The 25,421-nt window shown below is 43.6% G+C and overlaps 1 protein-coding gene across 3 annotated transcripts; it reads right to left on the reverse strand.

Annotated features, from left to right (window-relative positions):
• Positions 1 to 1,474: 1,474 nt before the first annotated feature.
• Positions 1,475 to 25,101, reverse strand: PNN (pinin, desmosome associated protein). Of its 3 annotated transcripts, none has more exons than XM_082275096.1 (10): positions 24,934 to 25,101; positions 17,040 to 17,117; positions 13,992 to 14,060; positions 10,822 to 10,894; positions 10,644 to 10,738; positions 8,153 to 8,228; positions 6,496 to 6,651; positions 6,036 to 6,174; positions 2,675 to 3,190; positions 1,475 to 2,623 (listed from the first exon to the last, which is right to left on the reverse strand). In XM_082275096.1, the coding sequence occupies exons 1-10, from the start codon at positions 25,044 to 25,046 to the stop codon at positions 1,839 to 1,841; spliced, it is 2,100 nt and encodes a 699-aa protein (XP_082131222.1). In that variant the 5' UTR covers positions 25,047 to 25,101; the 3' UTR covers positions 1,475 to 1,838. The 3 variants fall into 3 exon arrangements, with proteins under 3 accessions (XP_082131222.1, XP_082131221.1, XP_082131220.1); XM_082275095.1 differs by having other exon boundaries at positions 1,475 to 2,641; XM_082275094.1 differs by having other exon boundaries at positions 1,475 to 3,190; positions 24,934 to 25,100.
• Between the last annotated feature and the right edge of the window lie 320 nt (positions 25,102 to 25,421).

The raw sequence follows: 25,421 nt of genomic DNA on the forward strand, positions 1-25,421 counted from the left end.
AGAAGAAATGGAAAGCACCTGAGTTAAATATATGAGTGTCACAGCAAAGGGTCTGAATACTTAGGACCATGTGATATTTCAGTTTTTCTTTTTTAATAAATCTGCAACAATGTCAACAATTCTGTGTTTTTCCGTCAATATGGGGAGCTGTGTGCACATTCATGAGGAAGAAGAATGAACTTAAATGATTTTAGCAAATGGCTGCAATATAACAAAGAGTGAAAAATTTAAGGGGGTCTGAATACTTTCCGTACCCACTTTACATGTTTCATTGGACATATCAAATGCTGGAGGTGTACACGAGTGCTCCCCGTGATCTTGTTTAAGAATAATGAAGGCAGACGCCACAAAGATTGTGTTGGTAGTACACAAATGAGCAACTTTGGGGATTACAAGAGAAAACGAAAAACATGGAAAGACCGCACAATTTTGAAACCTTACAAACGCAAATAGTCAGTTGCTAGTCAAAAAAAGTTATTTATTTGCACATAACAGTTCAACAGTTGTAACTTGTTGTACAAAATCTTAAAACACATACATTGCTGACAAAATATTCTGGCTATATACCAGAGTTCAGACTAAGTTTACTATATTCCAAACAGGTTTCATTAACAAACGATCTGTACATACACCTTTCAGCTCCATTTGTTTTTAAGTACAATATCACCCTGAGATGCTGCCCAGTTGAAATCCAGTTACAGTAGTCACTGAACATGAATGCTGGGCCTCAAGGGTCATAAACTATCTAAAGCCTGAACGGCTTTTTAGTTTTGGATCAAGTAATAAATGGTTAAAACCCCTTTAAGACCCTGTTCACACTGGGGCGACCTGTCAGGCGACTTGGCCGACTGATAGGTCGCCTGGCATAGAGAAGCTGTGAACCCGTTCTAATAGGAGCGACACACATCGCTCCAACTTAGAAAAAGGGTCCGGAGCTTCTTTGGGGCGACCTGGAGTGACTTGCATTGACTTCAATGTTATGAAGTCCGTGCCGGCCGCTCCGAGGTTGCGGTGCGAGCAGCGCGCCGCGACCTGTGAGGTCGCCCGGGAAGTCGGATCGCCCCAGTGTGAACGAGGCCTAAATGTTTTTTTTGCCGTCTGTGTCCCAATAGAGGGATTTCCCTTCACTTCCTGTTTTAGACCCAACAGGAAAAGATAGGAAATCTCTCCAAGCGAGGGGAAATCCACCCCTAGACAGTTGTCCCCAGAACAAGTGTCCTCTATTCTTGTTCTATTGGCAGCTCAAAATTTGGGATTTCCCTTTTAGTTTTGGCGACAATGGTTATTTCTCCCCGTTGGGACACAAGCAGTTAAAAAAGAAAAAAAACCCCGACAGGTGTTCTAGATTTTACCTACTCTATCCAAAACCAAAAAAAGGGCTATAGATGCATTTGATTTTAACTCTGGCCAGGATATTACCCTTATTTTTGTAAGAGTATTGGGGAGGGGGGGGGGGGAGATTAAAAATATAATCCAGCTGTATCCAGCATAGTTCTAATAGGAAAATTATAAATAGTGGACATATATACATATGCAAAATGTTGCAAAGGGGAGGTATTTAAAACTTGTATATTGCAAAAATTGACATAAAAAGCAACTTTGCCAAACCAATTGATATTTATTAAAACAGAAGGGGAGCAAATAAAGAGGCAAAGATAGGGGAGAGAAATCTTTTACGGTTTTTATTTGAAGATCTGAGCTTACATCTGTTAAACCACCAAGATTACAAAATTATGCAAAATAAAATAAAAATAAATTGTGCTTTCCAAAACAATTAGTACCATGCTATTGTTAAGGGAGCACCATGGAGCAACTACAGTCCATAAAACAGGAATCTGTCAACGCCTTTTGTCTTTCCTGTCTGATTTACGGTCTCTCTCACTTCTTGAGGGTCTCTTGCCTGACCGGCTACCTTCTGAATTTGTTCTCTTGCGGTCAGACCTTGATGAGCCTTTGTCCTTGGATCCTTTGGAGTCTCTGCTATTGGCTTTTGAAGAGGACTTGTGACTTCTTTCTACTCCTGATGTATCTCGCCGCTTTTGTTCCGCACTCCTCCTGCGTTTCTCATCTCTACCGTGCCCTCTCCCTCTGCTTCGGCTTCGACTTTCACTGCTACTACTGCTGCTGCTACTACTGCTGTCTCTGCTACTGCTCCCGCTGCTGCTGCTACTACTGCTTGAACTGCTGTGACTACTGCTGCTGCTAGAGCTGCTTCCACTACTGCTTGAGCTGGAGCTGCTGCTGGAACTACTGCTGCTACTACTACGACTCCTACTCTTTCCCACTTTGTTCCTCGTCCTCCCCCTGCTCCTGCTTCTCTTCTCTTTGTGTTCTGATGAGGTAATCTGAGGCTGCTCTACTTGAATCTCAGAAGCGTTATCAACTAGTATTGTTACACCTTCCTCTTTTTCCACCACCTGTTCCTCTTCCACACGATAGTGTGTTTCCAGCCTTGTTTGAGGTTCATAATCTAACGGTGGCTGGAACATAAGATCTGGCTTATGTTCCCGCTCTTGCTTTTCTGTGGAATCAGTTTCTGTGTCCGGTTCTGTCTCATTGGTTTTATCGATTTCAGCTTCATCAAGTTTAGCATCTGAACCTTCATCTGCTTTCTCCTCACTATCTGCTTTCTCCTCACTATCTGCTTTCTCCTCACTATCTGCTTTCTCCTCACTATCTGCTTCCTTACTTTGGTTAGGCTCATCTGCTAACTCCAAGACTACTGGCTGACTGACATCTGCTGCCTCCTGATGATCTTCATCCATACTGTCTTTATGTTCCTCCTCTTCCTTTACTTCCTCCTCAACCTCTGTTTCCTGCTCCTCCCATTTACTGATCTGTGGCTCTTCTACTACAACTCTACCCTCTTCCTCAATCTTCTCCTCAACTTTAGAATCTTCACCATCTTCCATAAGGCTAGTTTCTTGCACCATCTCTACATCCCTAACAACAACAACATCCTTCTCTTCCTCAAAGGTGACCTCCATCTCTATGTCATTAGACAGGTTACCTGTCTCCTCAACTCTCTCATGCCGAGCCACCTTACCATCTTCTCGATCCTCCTTCTGTTCTTCATTTTCGTCACCTTGCTTCTTTTCTTGATCTTTTTCTTTCATGGAATGACGCCTAGGCCTAGATTCCATTTTGTTTAAATGCTCAGCAAATTCAGCTCTTCTTTTTTCAAATATACCTGAGATGGAAAGAGAACAAAAGCTATGGTAAATAGGCATGCTATCTACAATGTAAAACTGTTTGCCACGTGAACAAAAAATATGAATATTTAAAAAAAAAAAAAAAAAAAACCCCTTCCCCGTCCATAGGATGTCATGACGACCTGGAATTTGAGTGGAGATGAGGGGATACCTGCAGCTATAGGCATCACCCTGGTATTTTTTTTTAAGGCCCTAATGTTAAAGCAATCCTAGCAGCTAATTAGCAGTTGGATTGCCTTTACAAGTGGCGGGAGTGGTCCCCCACAATAGACCCCAGATCTCAGTAAAACGTACGTCACTGCTTATTGTTATCACAATGGATGTTTACATTTCTGGTGATACCAAACATGAAAAAAATCAAATGAATAAAAAAAAATAAAATAAAAATAAAAATTTAAACTTTTAAAGCACGCCTGTCCCCCCACACTCACGCACAAAGGCGAACGCATACGTAGGTAGCGCATACATATTTAAACCGTGTTCATACTGTTAATTCTAGCACCAAACCTTCTGTGTAACCCTAACAGCTTGTCAACCAGCCGCCGCACTTCTACTATGGTAGGTCGGCTCTATTACATGAAATTACGTACATGTACGTTGTTTCGTGTAATAGCCAGTTGGGGGGCGTGGTCATTGGCCAGAGGGGGAGCCAATCAGCGGGTCCTATTTAGGAACACAGATTTCTATGTTCATCTAGTAAGTACACCCCCACAGTAGGGATAGATTGATACTGATATATTGGTCACAACGTATCGGCCGATATGATTTACATCCTATGTCAGGGTCCGAGACTAGTCTTCTACTCCTCCAACCATTAGGTGGTGATGCTCATGTAAGGGTAAAATGATGTCACATAGCAATTCCGTTTACAAAATGTTATTGAATATGCCACTCACATTTGTACAAAAGATATAAGCAATTCCACATTAGCAGATTTGCTGGCAGATCGGTATCTCACACCCACTTGCCTTCCGTGATACCGCTCTGTCTGGCGCCCACTCTCTACCGCTCCCTCTCTCACCCGCTCTGTCTCTCACCTACCCGATACCACTCCCTCTCATCCACCCGATACCGCTCTCTCTCAGCCGCTCTGTCTCACCCACCCGATACCGCTCCCTCTCATCGGCCGCCCGTGACACCCGGGTGATACCGCTCCATCCGACATACGATCTCGGAGGTCACGTGGTCATGCCGTGACCATGTGACCTCCGAGATCGTATGCTGAACGGAGCGGTATCACCCAGGTGTCACTTACGGCAAGTGGGTGAGAGACAGAGCAGGACCAGGTGGGTGGGAGATGGAGCGGGTGAGGGACAAAGCAGTATTGAGTGGATGCCGAACGAAGCAGTATCACCCGGGTATCACTTATGGCAAGTGGGTGAGAGATACCGATCTGCCAGCAAATCTGCTAATGTGGAATTGCTTATATCTTTTGTACATATGCGAGTGGCATATTCAGTAACATTTGTAAACGGAATTCTGCTATGTGACATAATTTTACCCTTACATGAGCAATATTTGGAATATCGGTAATAGCGACCAGTTCCGGGGCCGATACAGATATAAAATCGGTAAAAGTAAATATCGGCCCTCCGATAATCGGTCGATCCCTACCCCACAGTGTTAGAAAGTATCCCCTAGGGACACACCTAACTCTTTGAGTGCCCCTGGTGTTAACCCCTTCCCTGTCAGTACAGTAGCGGCGCATATTTTTAGCACTGATTACTGTAGTAATGTCACTGGTCCCCCCAAAAAGTGTCAGGTGTCTGATCTAACCGCCGCAGTCTCGCAAAAGAAAAGAAAGGAGAGAGGAGAAAAAAAAAAAAAAAAAAAACTGCAGAGGTGATCAAATGCCACCAAAGGAAAGCTTTGTGGGGGAGGGGAGGACATCAATTTTATGTGGGTACAGCTTTGCACGATCGCGCAATTGTCAGTTAAAGTAACGCAGTGCTGCACCGTAAAAAAATGGCCTGGTCATTAAGGGGGTAAAACCTTCCGGTACAGAAGAGGCTAAACTGGTAACCTGTAAAGGCGGAGATTTTTAGGTACTGTAGTTTAGCTCCATTCTATGGCTATATGCTATTTATTCTGCGTAACAACTGTTTTTTTTTTTTTTTTTTTTTAAATCCAAGTATTGTATTGTGGTGTTTGTATGAACTAAAATTCATTAAAGTGGTAAACTCTGCTACACTACTTGTACCTACAGGTAAGCCTGTAGTAAGGCTTACCTGTATGTACTGTGATTATCTCCTAAACTTACAGTTTAGGAGATACTCGAATTGCATGCAGCCGATAAGATCACCGGCGCATGCGCTCTGAAGGTTCGGCTTACAGTGCCGGACCTTCAGAGCCTGAGCCATAAACGGCTTTTTTTAACCACATGTGGTTAACTACTGTTTTAAATAGTATTTTTTTACAAAAATGTGCATTAGAAAACTCGCTGCGCAAATACCGTGCAACATAAATTGCATAATCCACCATTTTATTCTCTATGGTCTCCGCTAAAATACACTTTATTTTTCCAAGTAATTTCTTTAGCATAAAAATGAAGATTTTTACACATAGGAATGGAATGTCCTGGTAGAAAAGTAGTTCAAGAATGTTTATTTCAGAAGTGTAGTATAAATTGTACTCCACTTGGAACAAAATGCAATGAAAAATGGGCCATATTTTTTTAAATGCCGAAAGCAAAATGTACAAGTTGTCATACCAAAGACTAAATTTTGCACCCTATAAAAATGTGATTTAGTTGGTAGGGACAACATGGACCTAGTTTTCAGACAAGTCAGAAGGTTGCGAGACAACTAGAATCCGGTAACTTACCATTCAACTTTTTCTGCGACTCCTCAAGTAATTTTTGTGTTGGTGGACACATCCTGCTAGGTATGTAAAACAGGTGGGGTTTTGTTTTCGTTCTTATATATTTGATAATTTTGACATTGTGTTCATTCCACTCTTCTTGCTAAAACAAATGTTCAAAAATGAGAACGATCGTGAGAAAGACATTTAGCAACCAAGGCTACTCCAACCCCCCATCCAACCATCCACTGCTCACATTTGTGTGTATTTATTGCTGGCACCTATTTTTTGCATTTCCAGTTGAATATATTATTCATAGATTACATACACACACTTTGTTCTGATTCTTCCCATTCTATTTGACAATGTCTGTTGCATAATTTGTGTGCTCTGGTTCCTTATTTTCAGTGCACTTGTACAGCATTTTGAAAAATTAATTTAATATTTGTTAAAAAAATAACCCATAAATTTAGCATTTACTTACCAAGTGTGCCAATTCCACTTTCTGTTCCAATAGTCGCAGCTCTGTTTGCTTGGCACGTCTTTCTTCAAAAAGCTCTCGCCGTTCATTTTCCACCTGTTTCTTTTCTTCTTCTGCCTGCACTTCAAGTTTTTGTTCAATTTCATGACGTCGCTTTTCCTATGGTTAGATAAAAATACCTGGGGGGGTCAGAAGCTAGCTTATGTAATTGTGTATAAGATAAACAATTTTGCATACACAAAGTAGCCACAACATGTTTATAAAATAGGAAGACCAGTCCATATCAACCAACTACAGATAATTCTGCACCCAACTGACAGATAAGGTTGACTGTCCATCCATGCATCACAAAATACATTATTTTACTGTAAGTTTAAAACATGTATTATTGCAGTGTGACATTTACCCACTGGTACCAACTGTTGGGAATAGATTTTTTTATTTACAATTATATATTTATTGAAGTGTTTTGAAAGAAGAATGTAGCACTACAGCTGAAAGGCACATTCTGCATTTGTCTAAATCTGTGCACACTAGCCCTGAACCTCAACAATAAGCCAGCTTGTGTTGCGTTATAGTGGCCATTATAAAATACACAACACTGGCAATGTGGAAGAATGGGACATGGTCATTTATGACAGCAAAAATGATACGGACACAGCTTAATGCACAACTGAGCAAATTAGTGGAAATACTGCATATAAAGGTGCCTGCAAACACCCCATTATTCAAATTCTCATCTGTGTAACCAGGGAGCTTCCCAATACCAGGTCCACGCGGTGCCTTTAGCCTCTGGACCAAACAATCTGATTTGGTCTACTTATTCACACACTCAGTCTTAAAGAAGCAACCCCATAAGATATATAAAAAAAAAAAAAAAAAAAAAGAAAGTGAACCCAGGGCAGATATAGCACTTGTCTCTGGTTAAATAAGGGGAGCAGCACTGTCGGATAGCTGGATTGACAATACTGAACAAAAAAGGAAAGAGTAGGAAGAGAGGGGGATATGACAGGTGGTGCACAGAGAATACACAACTTCCACCCTCGTCTCCTAAGCTTCCAGGCAGAACATGCAGCTCTGCTGTGAAGCCCTCTGCCAGGTCATCGCTCAGACTGTTCACACAAGGAGACTGTACTTTGGCATGTTCTGAACATCTCCCGCAGGCAGCACTGTCCTTGCATATCCAAGTATTCACCTCCCAGGTCTCTGGAAGTGCTTCCTCCTGTAAACTCCGCCAATACCCTGCTGCCTGCTATACAGGGCAAAGTGTGGAAATGTTTGAAGTGACGAAAAGCACTTTCAATCACAAAAAAACAAGTCCACAACAGCACAAGCCAGGTACTAAGCTTGCCAGAGATAGGCATGTGCAGTACCTCATGTGTGGAGTTGTTGGCTTGTGTTTTTGTGGAATAAAAAAGCTCTCCTCTACAGGCACAATTCCAATACAAGCTGACAGTTTCCACTCTTTGTGCCAGCAGGTGGTAGGTCCAGGCTGAGTTCAGGGTCTAGTAGCCAGGGAACACTACTGGCAATATAAAAAAATAAATAAATTATAAAGGACTCACTAGCCTAACTTTATTTTGTTTTCCAGGCATGGGAGATTTTTCTACTGACAGAGGTCATATTTAAAAACATTAAAAGGTTTCCTTTCAACACCTACTCTTTCTGTAGCAACATTTGATTCTTGCTTAAACTTTTGAAGGGTACCCATCAACAGGCCAAATATTCGCCGATTTCTACAAAAGAACAAAATATAAATATTACAGCAGTCATCCAAAGTTTTATCAAAGAAATCCATCAATGAAAACATCTTTTCTTATTACAAATGTCAGCCATCTCCCTATTTCTACAACGGTGTGCTTCCCCTGGTGGCCATGTTCTAGTGGTAAATCCAGCCCTTCATCCAAAAAGGGTTTACTGGCTATAATAATTTCTGGTGTTAGAATGCTCAACAGTGCAAAAGTTATGAGAATCACCTGTACTGTGAGCAGCTGACCGTTTAGATCTGGGTTCTGACATCTATTGAGCACTCACAGGCAACATGGCAGAACCCTAATGAAAATACAAGGTTTCAATCCCTTTGCTGTTTATTTTTAATATGTAGGATAGAAAGGATACAATATCTCCCTGAACGAAGCCTGAAAATATAAACAAAATATTGCTTACACGTGGTTCTAAAACCTAAACATGTTTTTCCAAATTCCCTGCATAAGGCCCCTTTCACACAGGCATACTGTTCAGATCCGCCTGTCAGTTTTTTTGGTGGATCTGAACGGTCACCCTATGCATCTCTATGGGGCATCGGATGTCAGCGTAGACATGTCCGCTGACATCCGATTCGTCAAATCTGGACGGATGGAAACCCCATTTTCCATCCGTCCAGCGAATCGGATGAGAACGGACCGACGGTCCGTTCCCATCTCATTCCCCCATAGAGATGCATGGGGACCCGATAGCCGTGTCTACGCACACAACGCGGAGAACAGCTGTCATCCTCCTGCTCAGCGGGGAATCAGCAGATCGATCCCCCGCTGAGATAAATGGAGTCCATCTGACGAACGGACTGTGTGAAAGAACCCTTAAAGTGTTACTAAACCCACAACAGTAAAATCAGTCTGTATATGCAGTAAAGCATGCTTGTTCTACCTACTGTGGAACCTAAGAGGTTAATCCTTTGCACTGTGTATAAAGCTGTTTGATTCTATCTCCTCTGATCCCGCTCTTTCACAGTCTGCATAACCGGATATTTACAGAGCCAAGGGACGGGCTGCACATGCTCAGTTTGGTGTGTATTGCTAGAGGTTTTTTTCCCCCTTGGGGGAGAGCATGTGATCAGCACAGGGCCAATTAGCACTGTTCAGACATGTCCAGACAGAGGATCAGGGGAGAATGAAAACTCCTCCTACAAGCTTTACTAGGATCTGATAGAAGTCACAAGACTGCTATATACTGCTGAGAAAAGGTATTTATCCATTTAGATTTACTAAAACAATTGCATTTCCATGTTCTCTGTACCAGATATAGTGAATGCAGGTTCTGGGTTTAGTAACACTTTAAGGTGAATTATGTTTAGGCAACATTGTGCCTCCACTCCTCCTTACTCAATCCAACACTGTGCCCATCTGTTGCAGCTCTGCCTGCTCTCACAGGCTTTGCTGAGGTAGTGGGAGCCATTTGCTCTTGCTGCGGTCATTAAAATCCTGTGAGGGGGGGGGCAGGGGCAGGACTGAGCCTTGCTGTACATCTATAGACACAGGCAGCGTGTGCCCCCATAGTAAGCAGCTTGCTATGGAGTCCCAATCAGAAGGGGGAAGAACCAGGAGCGCCAGTGGGGGACCTGGGAAGAGGAAATTTGGGGCCACACTGTGCAAATTGCAAAAAGAAGGCAATCATAACATGTTTGTTAACCACTTGACCTTCAGAAGATTTACCTCCCTTCATGACCAGGGCATTTTTTGTGATGCATGTAAAAAACGTATGGAAAAAAATAATGTAAAAAGTCGAATTTCTTCCATCAATTTAGGACAATATGTATTTCTGTAAAAAAAAAAAAATAAAAAGTGTACTTTGCGTAAAAGTAAAAAAGGAATTTTTAATAATTTTTTTTTTTTTTTTTACTAGTAATGGCAGCGATGACTTATAGCAGGACCGCGATATTGTGGCCGACAAATCAGACACCGACACAAATACAATGATCAGTGCTAAAAATATGCACTGTCACTGTACTAATGACCCTGGCTGGGAAGAGGATATCAGGGGCGATCAATTAACTGTGTACCTAGCCTGTGTTTACTGTGTGGGAGGTGCTTTTATTAGGGAAATGCATTGATCCACGTTCCTGCAGAGACACAGGATCCATGCCTTCCATACTGACAGAACAGCGATCTGCCTTAAAGTTTACATAGGCAGATCACTGTTCTGGCTCTCTGCCTAATGCTCGGCAGGTGCCAGTGGACATGGAGCCCACGGTACCCACAGATCAGCTCCCGCTGTGTATAATCACAGCGGGAGTATGCCGCCGGCAGCGTGCCTCATACCCGGAAGTGTAGGATCACACACTAGAGCCGCCTTGCCATCGCATATGGTTGACAAGCAGTTAAGAAATATATATATATATATATCCATCCACACCTTAAATACTTGCTGCTTACCTTTGCTTCCCTTTTTCATCCATATTTTGGTCCTGGATAAGATCTCGGCGTGTCCGTTCTTTGGAGGTAGCAACAACTGAGGATTGCAACGCCGGCTAAAACATAAAATAACGGTTAGTACCTGCAATCACAAACAGTTTTCAGTGTTGTACGTTCTCGTTCAAATGGTATTACATACTTTTTTATCGTCCTCATCCTCGGCGTCGCTTTCCTGGCGTGACTCTCTCCTTTGCCGACGATCCCCGCCCAGCCTGCAAGAATATGCAAAGTTCATGTTTACATATACGCATATAATGAAATTTTAATTAGGTAGGTCAAATACTTTTAGGACTAATCAATACTAGTAATTTAGTGACTGTTGACCAGGGACCTGTTGGCACTGTGGAAGAACTTTAGGCCAGTGATTCTAAGCCTGGTGATTTAGCAGTGTTGGATTACATTTTACCTTTCTCCTACTGTTGCAGTTTCTTGTGAGCGCTTACACCGGTTCAATTCTTTTACTTGGCAGAGTAAAAATTTGGGGTATGAGCCAAGTGGATACACAGACTGCTGCCTGCCAGGAGCTGGCATTTAGCTAAAAGCCTCCAGGACATTTGAAGTAAACATACAGGTTTGCTACACTGTTTCGTTACTGGTTTGATGTGTACAAAAGGTCATTTTAATTTGGTCTTTAAAAGCAATTTAAACACTCATTGACTGCCACCCAACTTTAAACAAATTGATTTCAAATGTGTTGCAAATTAGGCAATTGCCAGTTAGAAGTTATGCTGCTGACCAAAAAATGAATATCATCGGTGTAGTTCACCCATCAGCATTTCTGTTCTAAACAATCACTTAACTTTCCTGCCTTTTCCTAGCCCACTGACTAGGTCAGTGGGCTAGGAATGTGCCAGTATGTGCCGGATGAAGGAGCACGTATAAATTGCACGCATTCTTGCACTCAGCCAAACATAAAACATGGTGCTTAAAAGAAAAATGTGCAGGGGTGCCTTTAAATCTTAATGGCAACCCCACACACCTGAAAGATGTGGTGCGCATAGAAACTAGGGATAGACCGATTATCAGCAAGGCCGATACATCAGTGGCCGATATGCACTTTCCCCGATATATCGGTATCTGCCCCGGAACTGGCCGATATTTTTGTGACGTCATTCTGCCTTCTTAGGCCGCCTCCCTCACCTTGGACAGCCTCGTCTGGAGTCGGGACTAGTCTCGCGGGAGTGTATCTCAGCCAGCAGCCCACTACAAGGTGCCAGCCAACCACCCACCCCAGGGAGCCAGCTAGCCACCCACCACAGGGTGCCAGCCAGCCAGCATTAAGCATGTTCAGTACCAGATTTGTCATAAATTGTCTTTATTTTTCAAAACTTTAAATGTACAAAATATCGGCCCATATTGGCCAATACGTTGTGACCAAAACATCAGCATCGGCCCTGATATAAACATATTGGTCTATCCCTAGTAAAAACACATGGTGCAAAAGCACTATGCAATTTCTGTATTGCCGGTTTAAAAAAAAAAAAAAAAAACAGGGACCTTTATTCTGCAAGAAACACATGAACAGCAACCTATTCAAAAGAATGGGCTGCTGCGCCTGTGCAAGCAGCGCTCAGAGCCACGCCTCAAGGAGAACCAAGAATTTAGACGCTCACCTTCTTTCAAAAAAGCATTCATTAAAAAAAGTTAGACATTTTAGTAATGGTCTCAATAAGGAGGCAACTTTAAAACATGTGCCATTTTCGACCCAATATAGCATTTTAACCACTTAAGCCCCGGAGGATTTGGCTGCTAAAGGACCAGGGGTTTTTTTGCGCTTTTTTACTGCGTGACTTTAACGGACAATTGCGCGGTCGTGCGACGCTGTACCTAAACGAATTTGACGCCCTTTTTTTCCCACAAACAGAGCTTTCTTTTGGTGGTATTTGATCACCTGTGCGATTTTTTGATCACGCGCTATAAACAAAAAAAGAGCGTAAATTTTGCAAAAATAACAATATTTTTCACATTTTTTTATATGAAATTCCCCAAAAAAAAAAGTAAAAATCAAAATTTTTTAACATTTTTCGGCCAATTTGTTTTATGCTACCTATGTTTGGTAAAAAAAAATCGCAAAAAGCGTATTTTGATTGGTTTGCGCAAAAGTTACCGCGTTTACTAACAAAGAGAAAGATTTTTGTCATTTTTGGTGTTTTTTTTTTTAACGCGTAATGGCGGCGATCTGCGATTTTTTTTTCGGTACTGCGACATTGCGGCGGACAGATCGGACCCTTGACTGACATTTTTGACACTTTTGGGGTTACCAGTGACATTACTGCAGTAATCAGTGCTATACATATGCACTGTTACTGCAAAAATGACACTGGCAGGGAAGGGGTTAACTTTATTGGGAAGGGAGGGGTTAAGTGTGTCCTAGGGGCGTGCTTTCTACTGTGTAGGGACATTGCTATTGGTGTAAAAGCAAAGATCAACCGTTCTACATAGTAGAACGGTCAGATCTTTACTTTTACACAGGGAGAACTGACAGGCAGCTTGTTTACACAAGCTGCTCTGTCTTTCTCCCTTCACAGGAGCGATCGTAGTGTGGCCGGCGGACATCGAGTCCGCCGGTCACACGCACTGACTTGCCTGTGAACGAGCCGCGGCGGGCGCGCGCCTCGGCGGGCGCGCGCCCGCTCGCTATAGGCTCGCAAGTCAGTGACAGGCGAGTGACGTACCGATACGTCACTCTGCCTGGCCGGGGCTGACCGCCGCAGTATATAGTCGTGCGGCGGTCGGCAACCGGTTAATCCGGCTACTTTAACAGTTTGCTTTATTGAAGGTTACTGATAAATTTACAAAACAGAATGCAACCTGAATAAACATGGTTATGACATGGATATACAATGGTATACAAGTACAATAATAGAAACATTCATTGTGTTTCCAGTGTCTGGCAGCCGGTTAACCCCAGGGCTAGCATTATGGAGTTCCAAGGGGGACTTACACAACAAGAGTTATACCAGGTCGGAATCTCCTGGATCTCATCATCCCATGACCCAATAAAAGATTTTTAGTTACAGCTACCTAAAAAGTGTAATTTTAGGGCCTTGTTCACATCATACATGCAGAAAAATGGATGGAAAATGCACAGATTTTACTTGCAGAGACAAGTTTACATCAGTTTTTTGCACGTTTCAGTGAGTTTTATGCACGTGTTAGATGATAATAGTGTTGTGGTGGTAACAGGGCACACAAAGAACACTTGTTTTCTTTGTGCCCCTTTGGGGCGAATGCAAAAAAAAAAAAACTCATATCTTCACATGGTGTGAACGAGACCTAACTGGTACAGTTCATGTGCAAAAGACTTACCTGCTCAGTGCACCTTCAAAGTCCCGCTGTTTGGCTGGGGGTCCTCCTCCACCATCAGAGAGTCCACGCCTAGCAGAATAAAAATAAGAACAGTTTATTTTTAAATTTTGGAAGAATGAGCACAGTATCTTCACTTTAAAGTGATACCAAAGTCTGTTTTTATTGGTTGAAAAATAGAAAACATCCTCCTCTTCTCAGGTCTTCTGCACTCCTAGCCCCTCCCTCCTGAGCCCAGCCAGAGCCGAGACTTTGCCCGGCCCACTCTCTCTCTCTCTCTCTCTCTCCCCTAACTGGCTCACTGACTGACAATAGCGGGGGCCAATGGCCAATCAGGAGGGAGAGTCCAGGACAGCCGAATCTCTTGTGCAACATCACTGAATCGAGATGGGCTCAGGCAAGTATAAGGGGGGGGGGGGGGGATGCTGAACACAGAAGGCTTTTCTGAATGCATGAAGATAAAAAAAAAAACCTGTCTTTAGAACCTCTTTAAGCTTTTGTAGTCTACAGTAAACCCCCCTCCATTGCGGGGGTTACGTTCCGGACCCAGCCGCGAAAAGTGAAATTCCGCGAAATAGAAAAACCCTATTAAAATGCATTGTAGGCGTGTTTTTTTTACTGTCACTGTACGTGTAAAAGCATTTTAAGGTCTTTAAACACACTTTTAAAACAATAGAAACTCATTTAAACAAATAAAAGATACTAAGAGACATAGCAAGAGCTATGGAAAACACAAAAATATTTCATTTTAATGATTTATATAGTAAAATAACATTACAAAAAAAAAAAAAAAAACGCGAATTACCGGGACTGCAAAAACTGAACCGCGATGGAGCGGGGGATTACTGTACTCGTGTAGGTGAGAACCAGCTTTACATGCCTCTCAAGAAGTCCTTTTTTCCCCCCTGCCCATTCACTGTAGATTCTCCAGACGTTGTTTAAGGGTATTTCCACTTTTCCGGGGAAATTGGGATGACACCTACTTTATATATTTGTTCCCATCATATTTTCCTATCCTTCAACAGTCTTACATCTTCTACCGAGTGGTCACACAGAATCTGAGCCAGAATGTAAACCCGCATGCAAGTCCGGAGGGATGACCATCTGCTGGACAGCAGGAGGCGAATTGCATCCTGCAAATTCTGGAGTTTGTCCAGAGGAAGGAGCACTCTGGCTAAGGCTGAGTCCAGAGTGAGGCCCAGATAGCCCAGCTTCCTGGACGGAACCAGAGCAGACTTCTGAAAATTCAGAATCCAGCCGCACTGCCGCAGAGTTCGCATTGTGATCTCCAGGTTTTCCACCAGAGCAGGAGACTCTGCTTGCAGAAAGAGATTATCCAAGTAGCCCAGCACCTCGATCCCCCATTGGCATAGCAAGGCTAGCACCGGGGCTAACACTTTTGTGAAGATCCAAGGAGCAGAGGCGAGACCAAAGGTAACGCCACAAACTGATAATGCTCCTCTCCCAGAGCAAAGCGGAGAAAACGCTGGTGACTGGCACATATAGGAATGTGAAGGTAGGCATCCTTGATGTCGATAAGAGGTGACAAAATCCCCCTGATGTAGGGATGCCACCACCGTTCAAATGGACTCCATTCTGAGATTCAGGATCTGATGAGACAGGGGAATGCTGGGGGTGCTTTTTGCTAGCTCGTTGCCCGAAAGCCACCTCCACACTCTGCACTACACGTGCAGCGATCAGGAAGTGAACGGATCCAGGTGTCAGCACCAGGGGATGAGGAGGGGCTCCCACCGCCTAAATCTCCGCCCACAAGGCTCCACTATCATGCCCGTCGTGTATAGAAACACAGGATACAACAAAATTGGCAGCACCACAATGCTTACAGGGACCCAGGAAGGAACCCAGGCCTCAAGGACAAATCCAGACAGGACGGTGGGGGCCTTGGCAGGAGCCCCCACCAGGTAAACCCCCCTCCTCACAGTCGATCGTCCAGGTGCCGGCAGCGCACCCCCCTGGCCCCCATCTCCAGCTTGCACCCTGCCCCCACCCCAGGATGTGGAGCAGACCACCCAAACAGCCCCAGTATATGTGGAGGGGCGGTGCCTGAAGGGAAGGAGGGGAACCCAGGGGACCGACCATCCCAAGGAGGGGCCCACATCCACCCCAAAACCCTCCAGGGGGAGGGGTGGGGACAGCTACTCACCATATCAGGAACTAGGCGGGCACCCCTCCAAACAGAACCCCTCTCCATCGAAATGGGGGGGCTGTGACTTGGGCCGAAACCCGGTCATATGAGACCTCGCAGGCCAGCCCCCGTCCAGTAGGGCTATTTCGGGCCGACCTAGCGCAGAGCTGAGGTCTGCACGTGCTCGCTAGCCAGACAGGGGGGGACCACTAGATCTAGATTATCCAGCCTTTCACCCAGTCCGGCAGTTGATTGTAGATCTCACAGAAAAGTCCAGGAGAAAAAAAATATCTAAGAAGTACAAATTTTCCAGGACCAAAGATCCCAGTAATGAACACCTAGGTCCTTACTCCTGATTAGGCAGAAAAAAAACACTACTGCCTACAGCAGAGAGGGAGTATACCCCCTGGGACTGCCCATGGGCATAAGCCAGACTTTTCTGCTTAGTGTCCTACTCCGGTAGGGGGCAGTATAACCACATGGTTAAGAAGATCAGGAGCTGTGTACGTCAATGAAACGAAAGAGAAAGCGGGGTTTTCTCAAATTTGGTGCAAAAGTGGAAATATGCTTTAAAGGATTCCAAGGACAACAGGGGAATAAATAAAAAAAAAAAAAAAACGCTCTAGCATGTTCTACTTTAAACCAAAAATGGTTTCAAACTTAACACTGCTAAACTGATTTCTATGCAAGACTCTTAGATGGTATCAATAAGTTGACCAAATCATCCATGCCAGCTCCTATCAATTCAAGATTGGTTATTACTTCAGCTGCTCCAAGATCAACAAAACACTACCCTACACAATCACAGAAACGCAGCTGAGAATCCCAATCATTGTACAAATAGCTTGTCCATTATTCCCAAAGCCCTAAACACAGGTACTACATTTAAAAACAAAGTCACTTACCGTAGCACAATGCCACCACGGCCTCTACCTCCAATCGCATTTGGTCCTGAGATGGTCAGTCGTCTAGCTGGTGCAGGCCTGTAATACAACCAAAGCAATTAGGCACAACTATGTCAAAGTTCTGGTTTTCTTATTTACTTTTAGCATCCAGTGTTTGTTGCTGTTCTGCAAATAGTAAAAACAGTCAGTAAAAAGAGAATTCATTTAGCCTGAACACTTCACAGACCAACTAGCTTTTCTAAAGCAGATTTACTCCACCAATTTCAAAGACACTACCACTTGTGCAAATAGCCTGTCTAGAAAGTACAAATTCTATAACTGTATAAAATATCTATATCTTACTAAATATAACCTAGAAAGTGTGGATTACTCTCCCACAGATTCAGAGACCAATAACTACTTGTAATAATAAAAATAAAAAAAAAATATTTGCAAACAAAGTTATACGATATCTCATTGTGGCTTTGAATAAAAAAAAAAAAAAAAAAAGTCTAACATCATCCATATTTTCACATTGGAATAGTAATGTGGAGCTGCAATACTGTTGCCTAATTTGTATATAAAAAAAAATGAAATTAATGTTGCTACAGGAAATAATAAATAAGCGTATTGGTTTATTTTGTAAATGCATATTGTGACAAGAATGTGAACCCCTTAATTAGTGATTTTAATTTAATTTTTTTTTGGTTAAAAATAAACAAACATGTTACTTACCTGCTCTGCGTAATGGTTTTACACAGAGCAGCCCAGATTCTCCTCTCCTTGGGTCCCTCTTGAGCTCTTCTGGCCCCTCCCTCCTGTTGAGTGCCCCCACAGCAAGCAGCTTGCTAAGTGGGCACTCGAGCCGAGGCTCCCTGTGTCCATTCAGAAACAGAGCTGCAGCCCGGCCCTCCCCTCCTAATTGGCTCACTGAATTTGATTGACAGCAGCGGGAGCCAATGAGAAGGGAGCGTCTCGGGCAGCCAAGACACTCCTGCAACGTCGCTGGAGTGAGATGGGGCTCTGGTAAGTATTAGGAAAGCTGGGGGGGGGGGGCTGCTACACACAAGGCTTTTTATCTTAATGCATAGAAAGCATTAAGTTAAAAAAAAAAAAAAATTCTAAATTTACAACCACAACTTGTTTTTCTGCAGGTAATATGCCATAAATGTGATCTGATCCTCAAAGTCACAATAGACAATGTTTTTAAAAGGCATCTTCAGGGTACTTCCTTCAAACCTGCGCATAATTTACTCAAGTGAATTTCCTGCATGGGCACACATTCCCCCCTCCCCCCGTGGCCATCTAAACACAGCTGCTTGTGAACAGATGCCATGTCTTGGCTCTAATGGTGGCCATACACCTGCAGAAAAATCGTTCGAAAATCTGTCATTTGGTCCGATCGTCCATTTTTCATCCAGTTAATGGGCACAAATAGAAAAATGGTCCTCAACTTTTCAGAGCCGAAAAATCAAAGGAACAGTTTTGAAAATGTGCCGGCTGAATGATAAACAATAAAGTGAAAGGTTAATGTGTTTCTCGGCCGACCTGTTTGCACTAGGTATATGTGACAAACTGAATAAATTTATGTCCATTGAACGATTTATCGTTCGAAATTCAGTCATTACATGATGGCACGATCGTCTGCTCTCACTGTCGTTTTTTCCTTTTTTGAAAAGGAGTTTGCCCGATATTTCGGATAGTGTGTGGCCAGCATAAGATCTTACTGAAGACAAGTCTCAGCCAGGGGAACGTAGAGGGACTGGAGAATGACATCCCCTGCATTCCTCTCAACACCACTTGTCTTAGGCAAGTGCCGATGCTGAGACATGCAACTATTATCATGCTGCTATCTCTTTGCTAGCTGTGTTGTTGGATAGCTAAGGGGGAGTCCAGTCCATCCCTGCAGCAAGGCTCATAAAGCATGCAGAAACAGGGAAGAACTGGGGGACAGTTCACTGGGAAGCAGGGGATAAGGTAAAAGAGTTCCCTCTAGACAAGAACGTGCATATGACCCTTTTAGTTGAGGAAAGCACAGGGAGGGAGGGGAATTGGGGGTGTCCTGCAAGAGTCCTCTTTCATTTTAAATCGGGATGTCAGCTGCAGCGCTTGCTATGTGCGGAATCACGCTGCCATTCATTTTGAATGGCACCCAACCCACAGTACGTGTTAGTAAGTTGCATGGCAGTGAACTGTGTTCAAATAAAATGCTGCTTTTTATTTTTGCCTGTTCTAAGTCAAAATGGCTGAATAAAAGATGATATCTGACATTTAGGTCTCTCCAACATATTAGCACCCTTGGGCATAACATTTTTTCCCCATACCACTGTACACAACAGCAGGACCATACAATCAAGCAGGGCGGCCAATATGCCCACAAAAATATAGAAACAAACAATCCAGAATTTCCATCTTGGAGTAATACTGCACAGCGCTCACCAATGTGACCTGTAATAGCAATAGCATAGCAATGCAATTCACCCTATATATTCCTACAGGCCTAATTCACAAAGCTTTACCTCATGATTACAAGCAACATGTATTATTTTTAATCCTTCTGCTGCTAGCATTAGTAAGTAGATAGGAAAGTATATAATATTTACTTGTTTTGATTTTTTTTTACATTTCTTCAGTTACTTCAGGTTTTCAGGCCTAAGCAAATGATGTCATACATCCCAGGAGTCTTCAGGAGGGGAAGATGGGTTTCCTCAGCTAAGCACATCCTCCTGCCTGCATGTCTGAGCTAAGGGGAGATGGATTCCAGGAAGTAAATGCTATGAAATATCTGCCCTTACTCAAGATGGCCACAGTCAGAAATGCTAGGTGGTGTTTTCTCAGCAAAATAAAGCATGGATACATAGATGGGTAGGTTTGCTTTGAATATTAAAAATAAAATGACTACTTTTGGTTTGTGGTGCTCAGATGGAGTACACTTCCACATTAACAAGAGGACACAGATCTTTTCTTTAGTCGTGCGACTGTAATTTTCAAATCTCATTGGACACAAAATTAATGATGAACAAGGATCCTTACCCTGTGTGAAAGAATTGTGTACTGAGCGGTTGTATTGTTATCCCTAAGTGAGAACTCACAATACGATGGAAAGAATAGCTGACTGCCAGCTACACTTTTTTCTTGCTCACGAGAAAAATAGGAAGTTGATCCATGTTTTTGCTGCCCCCCCCCCATTCTAGTTAACAACCAGCAGCAATGTTAGTACATGTTGCTGCAGTACGAGAATATGTATGCGTGTTACTGAACCACCAAACGCGATCCATTCATGGGATGTATGGCTTTTTAAACACTTTCCTACCGGGGCAATTCTTCTCTCACACATGTAAAAATCTGAATTTTTTTTGCTAGAAAATTAATTCTACTTCCCAAAAATAAGATATACCTTTTTAAGTAGTAGAGGCCCTAGCGAATAAAATGGTGGTTGTTACAATTTTTTATGTCACATGGTATTTGTGCAGCTGTTTTTCAAAGCAATTTTTTTGCAAAAAAAAAGAAAAATCAAGTAACGAATTTTAACACAATAGCCAAAATTGTTGGTAAAATACATAAAAAAAATACAAAAGATAACATTAAGATAATATAAAAGATGCTACGGCAAATAAATCCCAATCATGTCAAGCTTCAAAACTGCGCACAGCTGTGAAATGGGGAAAACTACGGTACATTAAATTATAGGCAATGCTTTAAAAGGCTTTACAGTAGAACTGCATGGTTAATTGTTAAAATTCAGATCTTGATTCAACCCCCCTTAGGCTCCATTCACACTAAGGGGACTTGTCAGCCTGACAAGTCGCGGTCCCTCGACTGCTACAGGACCCGTTCTAATAGTCGCTCCGACTTAGAAAAAAAAAGTCCTGTACTACTTTAGGACAACCTCGGAGCGACTTACATAGACATTCATTATATGAAGTCTGTGCAAGTCACGGTGCACGGGACTTCACAAGTCGCCCCTGAAGTAGTACAGAGTCGTGCCGCTGCAGTGTGAATGCGGGCTTATGATCCTAATCCAGCATTTCCACAATTCAGTGTAGAGTCATGCAAAAAAAAAAAAAAACAGCTGCAAATGTTTATCAACATTGCTCAGTGCTGAGAGATAAATAGAAACATTGTATCATTTGGTTCTTATAGATCAAAATAATGAACTTAGGTTTGTAAAGGAGGTCAGGTTAACCACCTAAACACTAAGCCATTTTCTGACAATTGCTGCATACAAGTTAAAATCAGTATTTTTTGCTAGAAAATTACTTAGAACCCCCAACTATATATCTATCTGAGACCCTAGAGAATAAAATGGCGGTCGTTGCAATATTTTGTCACACTATCTGCGCAGCAGTCTTTTAAACAATTTTGGAAAAAATGCACTTCAATAAATTAAAACAAAAACTAAACAGTAAAGTTAGTCCATTTTTTTTTGTATCATGTGAAAGATGAAGTTGCGCCGAGAATCCTGATCTTTATTCTTAGCAGGATCATGCAGCGCTACTTTACAGGTTACCAGTTTAGACACAGGAGGTCTGGCACTAGAATGAATTGTTCTTGCTCCGACATTCACAGCAATACCTCATGTGTGGTGTAATAACCGCTTACAAATAAGTGCTGGTCCTACATGCGTGTCTGCATTTGTGCGTGAGCACTGGGGGGGGGGGGGGGGGGGGGTACTTTTGATGGCATGGGCAGCAACAGATCCTCTATAGCAGGGATCCTCAAACTACGGCCCTCCAGCTGAGGAACTACATGTCCCATGAGGCATTGTAAAACTCCGACATTCAGACATGACTAGACATGATGGGAATTGTAGTTCAACAACTGGAGGGCCATAGTTTGAAGACCCCTGCTCTATACCCCATCTCTCGCCTTTGGCCTCTAAGTATCTGATCAAACTGAAATTGGTTTGATCAGATGCTTTCACAAGCTGGCAACAGCCTGCTTCCATCAAACCGAAAGTGGAAGTGAGTAAATCCTCATCGCTTCCGGTTTCTGACATCACACAGTTTGGAGGATTATGATCAGGGAAGCCGATGCCACCGGTCACATCCTTACTGGGCTCCCCGATGGGATGGGAAAGCCTAGTAAAGGCAGGAGCAGGGTAGCTTATTCCACTACCTGTAAAAGTGATCCAGGGGCTGTACAGCCGCTCAGATTACTTTCCCATTATGCAGACTCTCTGACTGTAAAACAACAATACAGGGACCATGGCTGTAGCCTCAACCATAATCGCCTCAATACCAGGCCGTGTGTGTAAGTACGTTAGTATTGTATTGAGGCGATGAAATGTGACCCCCAAGGGCTTGTTTTACTGCACTTCTGAGACTGCCATCTATGGTTTGTCTCCTCCCGATTGGCTGCTGGGAATGCCTGGCACATCTTAAAACATGCGCAGTACATGCGTTTGTAGCACAGTGCATTTCACTTGAGTGGCTCTGACTTAGCGGTGGGTCAGCAACATGTACACATTTCACTGTACCAACTCAATCTTTACTGACATGGCTGCTGGCTATGTTAACCTGTGGGTCAGCGAGAAGTAAAAATAGACAGTTTTTGCCGTCTTTGATCAGCAAGTTAAAATGTTACAAAACCCAAGAGCCTGCATTCACTATATCTGGTCTCCCACAGTACACAGAACATTGAAACGCAATTATTTTTGTAAATATCATGGGGTGGAGGGATATTGTTTTTTAGAATTGGTGATTACCTTGGGAAAGGCAGTTTTTGAATAAAGCCGAAACGCGTCAGCTCCCCATGTTCAGTTATATCCGCAGTCGCTTTTCAGCATGGATGTCTAAACACCAACATCAGGAATCACCATCTCTTCATCAAGTAATGTTAACCAATGTGGCCCTTGCAGCCATGTGCATACGTGTAACTTTATTATGAATTCCTATACTTGATTCTCTATGTATTATTATTTTTGTATCAAGCTCAGATTTTAACCAATCTCAATAAAATATTTTTTTATTTTTAATATACTACTGCCTACACAATCGCATTTTTATGTTTGGTTTGAGGATCCAAACACACCATTGTGATATAATCATGCTAGGGACGATGGCAGTAACACTGGGATGTCCCTCTAGAGACAAAGCATATTTTTAATAAACTTCTAAATACCTTTTCTCATCAGCAGTATCAAGCAGCCTTGTGACTTTTATCAGTGTCTGGTTAAAGCTTGTAGGAGGAGTTTTAATTCTCTTCTGACTGTCCTATGAGGCTGCAGGATCCCTGACCCTCTGTCTGGACAGTGCCGATTGTCCCTGTGCTGATCACATGCACCCTCCCAAGAAAATAAAAAAAACTAGCACCACACACCAAACTGAGCATGTGCAGTGCTCCCAATGCGCTGTACTGTCAGGAGATGGTTTGGGGACAGTGGAAGAAGGGGAGGATCAGAGAAAACCGGAACATCCTTGTTACACAATATGCAGGATTAACCCCTTAGATTCCACAGTAAGTATAGCAAGCATGTTTTACTGTATATACACACTGATTTTACTGTTGTGGGTTTAGTAACTCTTTAAAGTGGAGTTCCACTCATTTTTGTGTTTATTCAAAGTAAGCAGCTACAAAAAGTATATCTGCTGACTATTATTAAACACACACTCGCCTGTCCTTGGATCCAGTAAAGCGGCCGCACGAAGCCTCGAACCTCCCTCTCTCTTCTCTGTGATGCCGGTGTTCCGTGAGAATTACCTACCCGTGAGAAAAACCTACCCTCGTCACTTCCGGTTCACGGCAGTGTGTGTAACGCGAGCAGTTACATTAAAACAGCTGTGCTGCAATATGAGTCATCCCCGCTCCTGTCCCGGTCACTTCCCTCATCTCCGATAGTAAATATAAAAGCGGCGGCGGCTGTATGAAAAGATAAATCACGGAGCCGCCAGCCGGTTTTATATTTACTATCGGAGATGAGGGAAGTGACAGGGACAGGAGCGGAGATGAGTGATATTGCAGCACAGCTGTTTTAATGTAACCCCCGCGTAGGTAGGTTTTTTTCACAGTACACCGTACTCGTTTCATGCTAGTGCGCATGCGCACTAGTCTGATTCTCAGCTGCTCTATTAGGTATCCGGGGCTGTGGGCATGCGCACTGCTGCGCTGCTCAGCTGTTCCTCACCGGAAGTGACGAGGGTAGGTAATTCTCACGTTACACCGGGCATCTCTAGTATGGGCACCTGGCTGTGACAGCTGGGTGTGCGCTGCGTGTTGTGAATAGCCGGCCAATCCTCTGGGATCTGTGACGTGTCCCAGAAGATTGCAGGGGGGGGGGGGGGGGGGGGAGGAGAACTTCCACTCCAGGCGCCCCGAGCGGAAGTGGGAGCGGGCATCTGTCAATATCTAGGTACCCGCCCCCACAAAAAAAATGACATACCAAATGTGGCGTGCCAGAGGGTCAGGAGTATTTAAAGCGGAAGTTTCACTTTTGGGTGGAACTCCGCTTTATGATAGCCTGCAGCCATGTCAGTACACAATGCGTTGGTACGGGGAAAGGCATACATGTTGCTGACCCACCACTAACTGCGAATAGAACCGCGCTGCAACCGCATGTTAAACGCGTGCCAGGCGTTCATTGCATACAGCAACCAATCAGAAGGAGACGTGCAGCGGATGGCGGTCTCAGCAGAGCTGTACAGCGGTGTAAATACATAAAAGGCACCCTCAGGGAATCCAGCATTTATCACACATTCACTGTGGACGAATCTTCCAGCTGCATGTGAGTGAGTGATCCATCACCAGTGAATGTTAGGAAAGTCACATTCCCCCAGGATGGCAGAGAACTACAAATCCCAGCATGCTGTGCGGAGCCCTCTCTCAGCTGAGGAGAATGGAGTCCAGGCCATGCGGCTCCTCTCCGGATCCCCTCAGGACTCCCCCCAAACCGCCCCCCCGCAGGGCCGCCTCCTACCTGCTATCGTTCGGGTCACGGCCGGTCAGTTTGCGGATATTCTCATCCACATTCTTCAGGTTCTCCTTCGCCTTTTCCAGTTGTTCTTGCAGAGTGCGCACGGCTACCGCCATCTTGTCCGCCCAACTCTTTCCTTAATCTCTTCCGGGTTATGGCGGCGGGCGGCCAGTGATACCTCACACTACTCCTCAGGGTGGGCGGAAATGAAGCAGGGCAGACCAGCCTAGAATGTCTACCAATCCAAGGAGGGGGGCGTGTTTTACGCTAAAGGCGCGAAATGCACGTAGAGTGAGCGTAAATAAGGCGTACGGCGAGCGTAACCTAAGCGTAACTTAGCCGTAGAGTGGGCGTAAACTAGGCGTACAGTGGGCATAACCTAAACAAAGTTAGGTTTAGGATACTTGCACACTATACCATGCCTCCCAACTTTTACAAAAGTGTGTGGGCATTGGACACACCCCTAACTCCACTAGTGCTTTTTTTTTTTT

The sequence above is a fragment of the Pelophylax lessonae genome (genome assembly GCF_965119305.1).
Source record: "Pelophylax lessonae genome assembly, chromosome: 13".
NCBI lineage: Eukaryota > Metazoa > Chordata > Amphibia > Anura > Ranidae > Pelophylax > Pelophylax lessonae.

Bases quoted from the DNA above. Each gene is read 5' to 3' on its own strand.
- PNN (XM_082275094.1), bottom strand. From the start codon at position 25,046: ATGGCGGTAGCCGTGCGCACTCTGCAAGAACAACTGGAAAAGGCGAAG. The intron at 10,895-13,991 runs GTAAGTCTTTTG...ATATTCTTGCAG, and splicing joins TTTGAAGGTGCACTGAGCAG to GCTGGGCGGGGATCGTCGGC. The intron at 6,175-6,495 runs GTAAGTAAATGC...CATTTGTTTTAG, and splicing joins AAGTGGAATTGGCACACTTG to CAAGAAGAGTGGAATGAACA.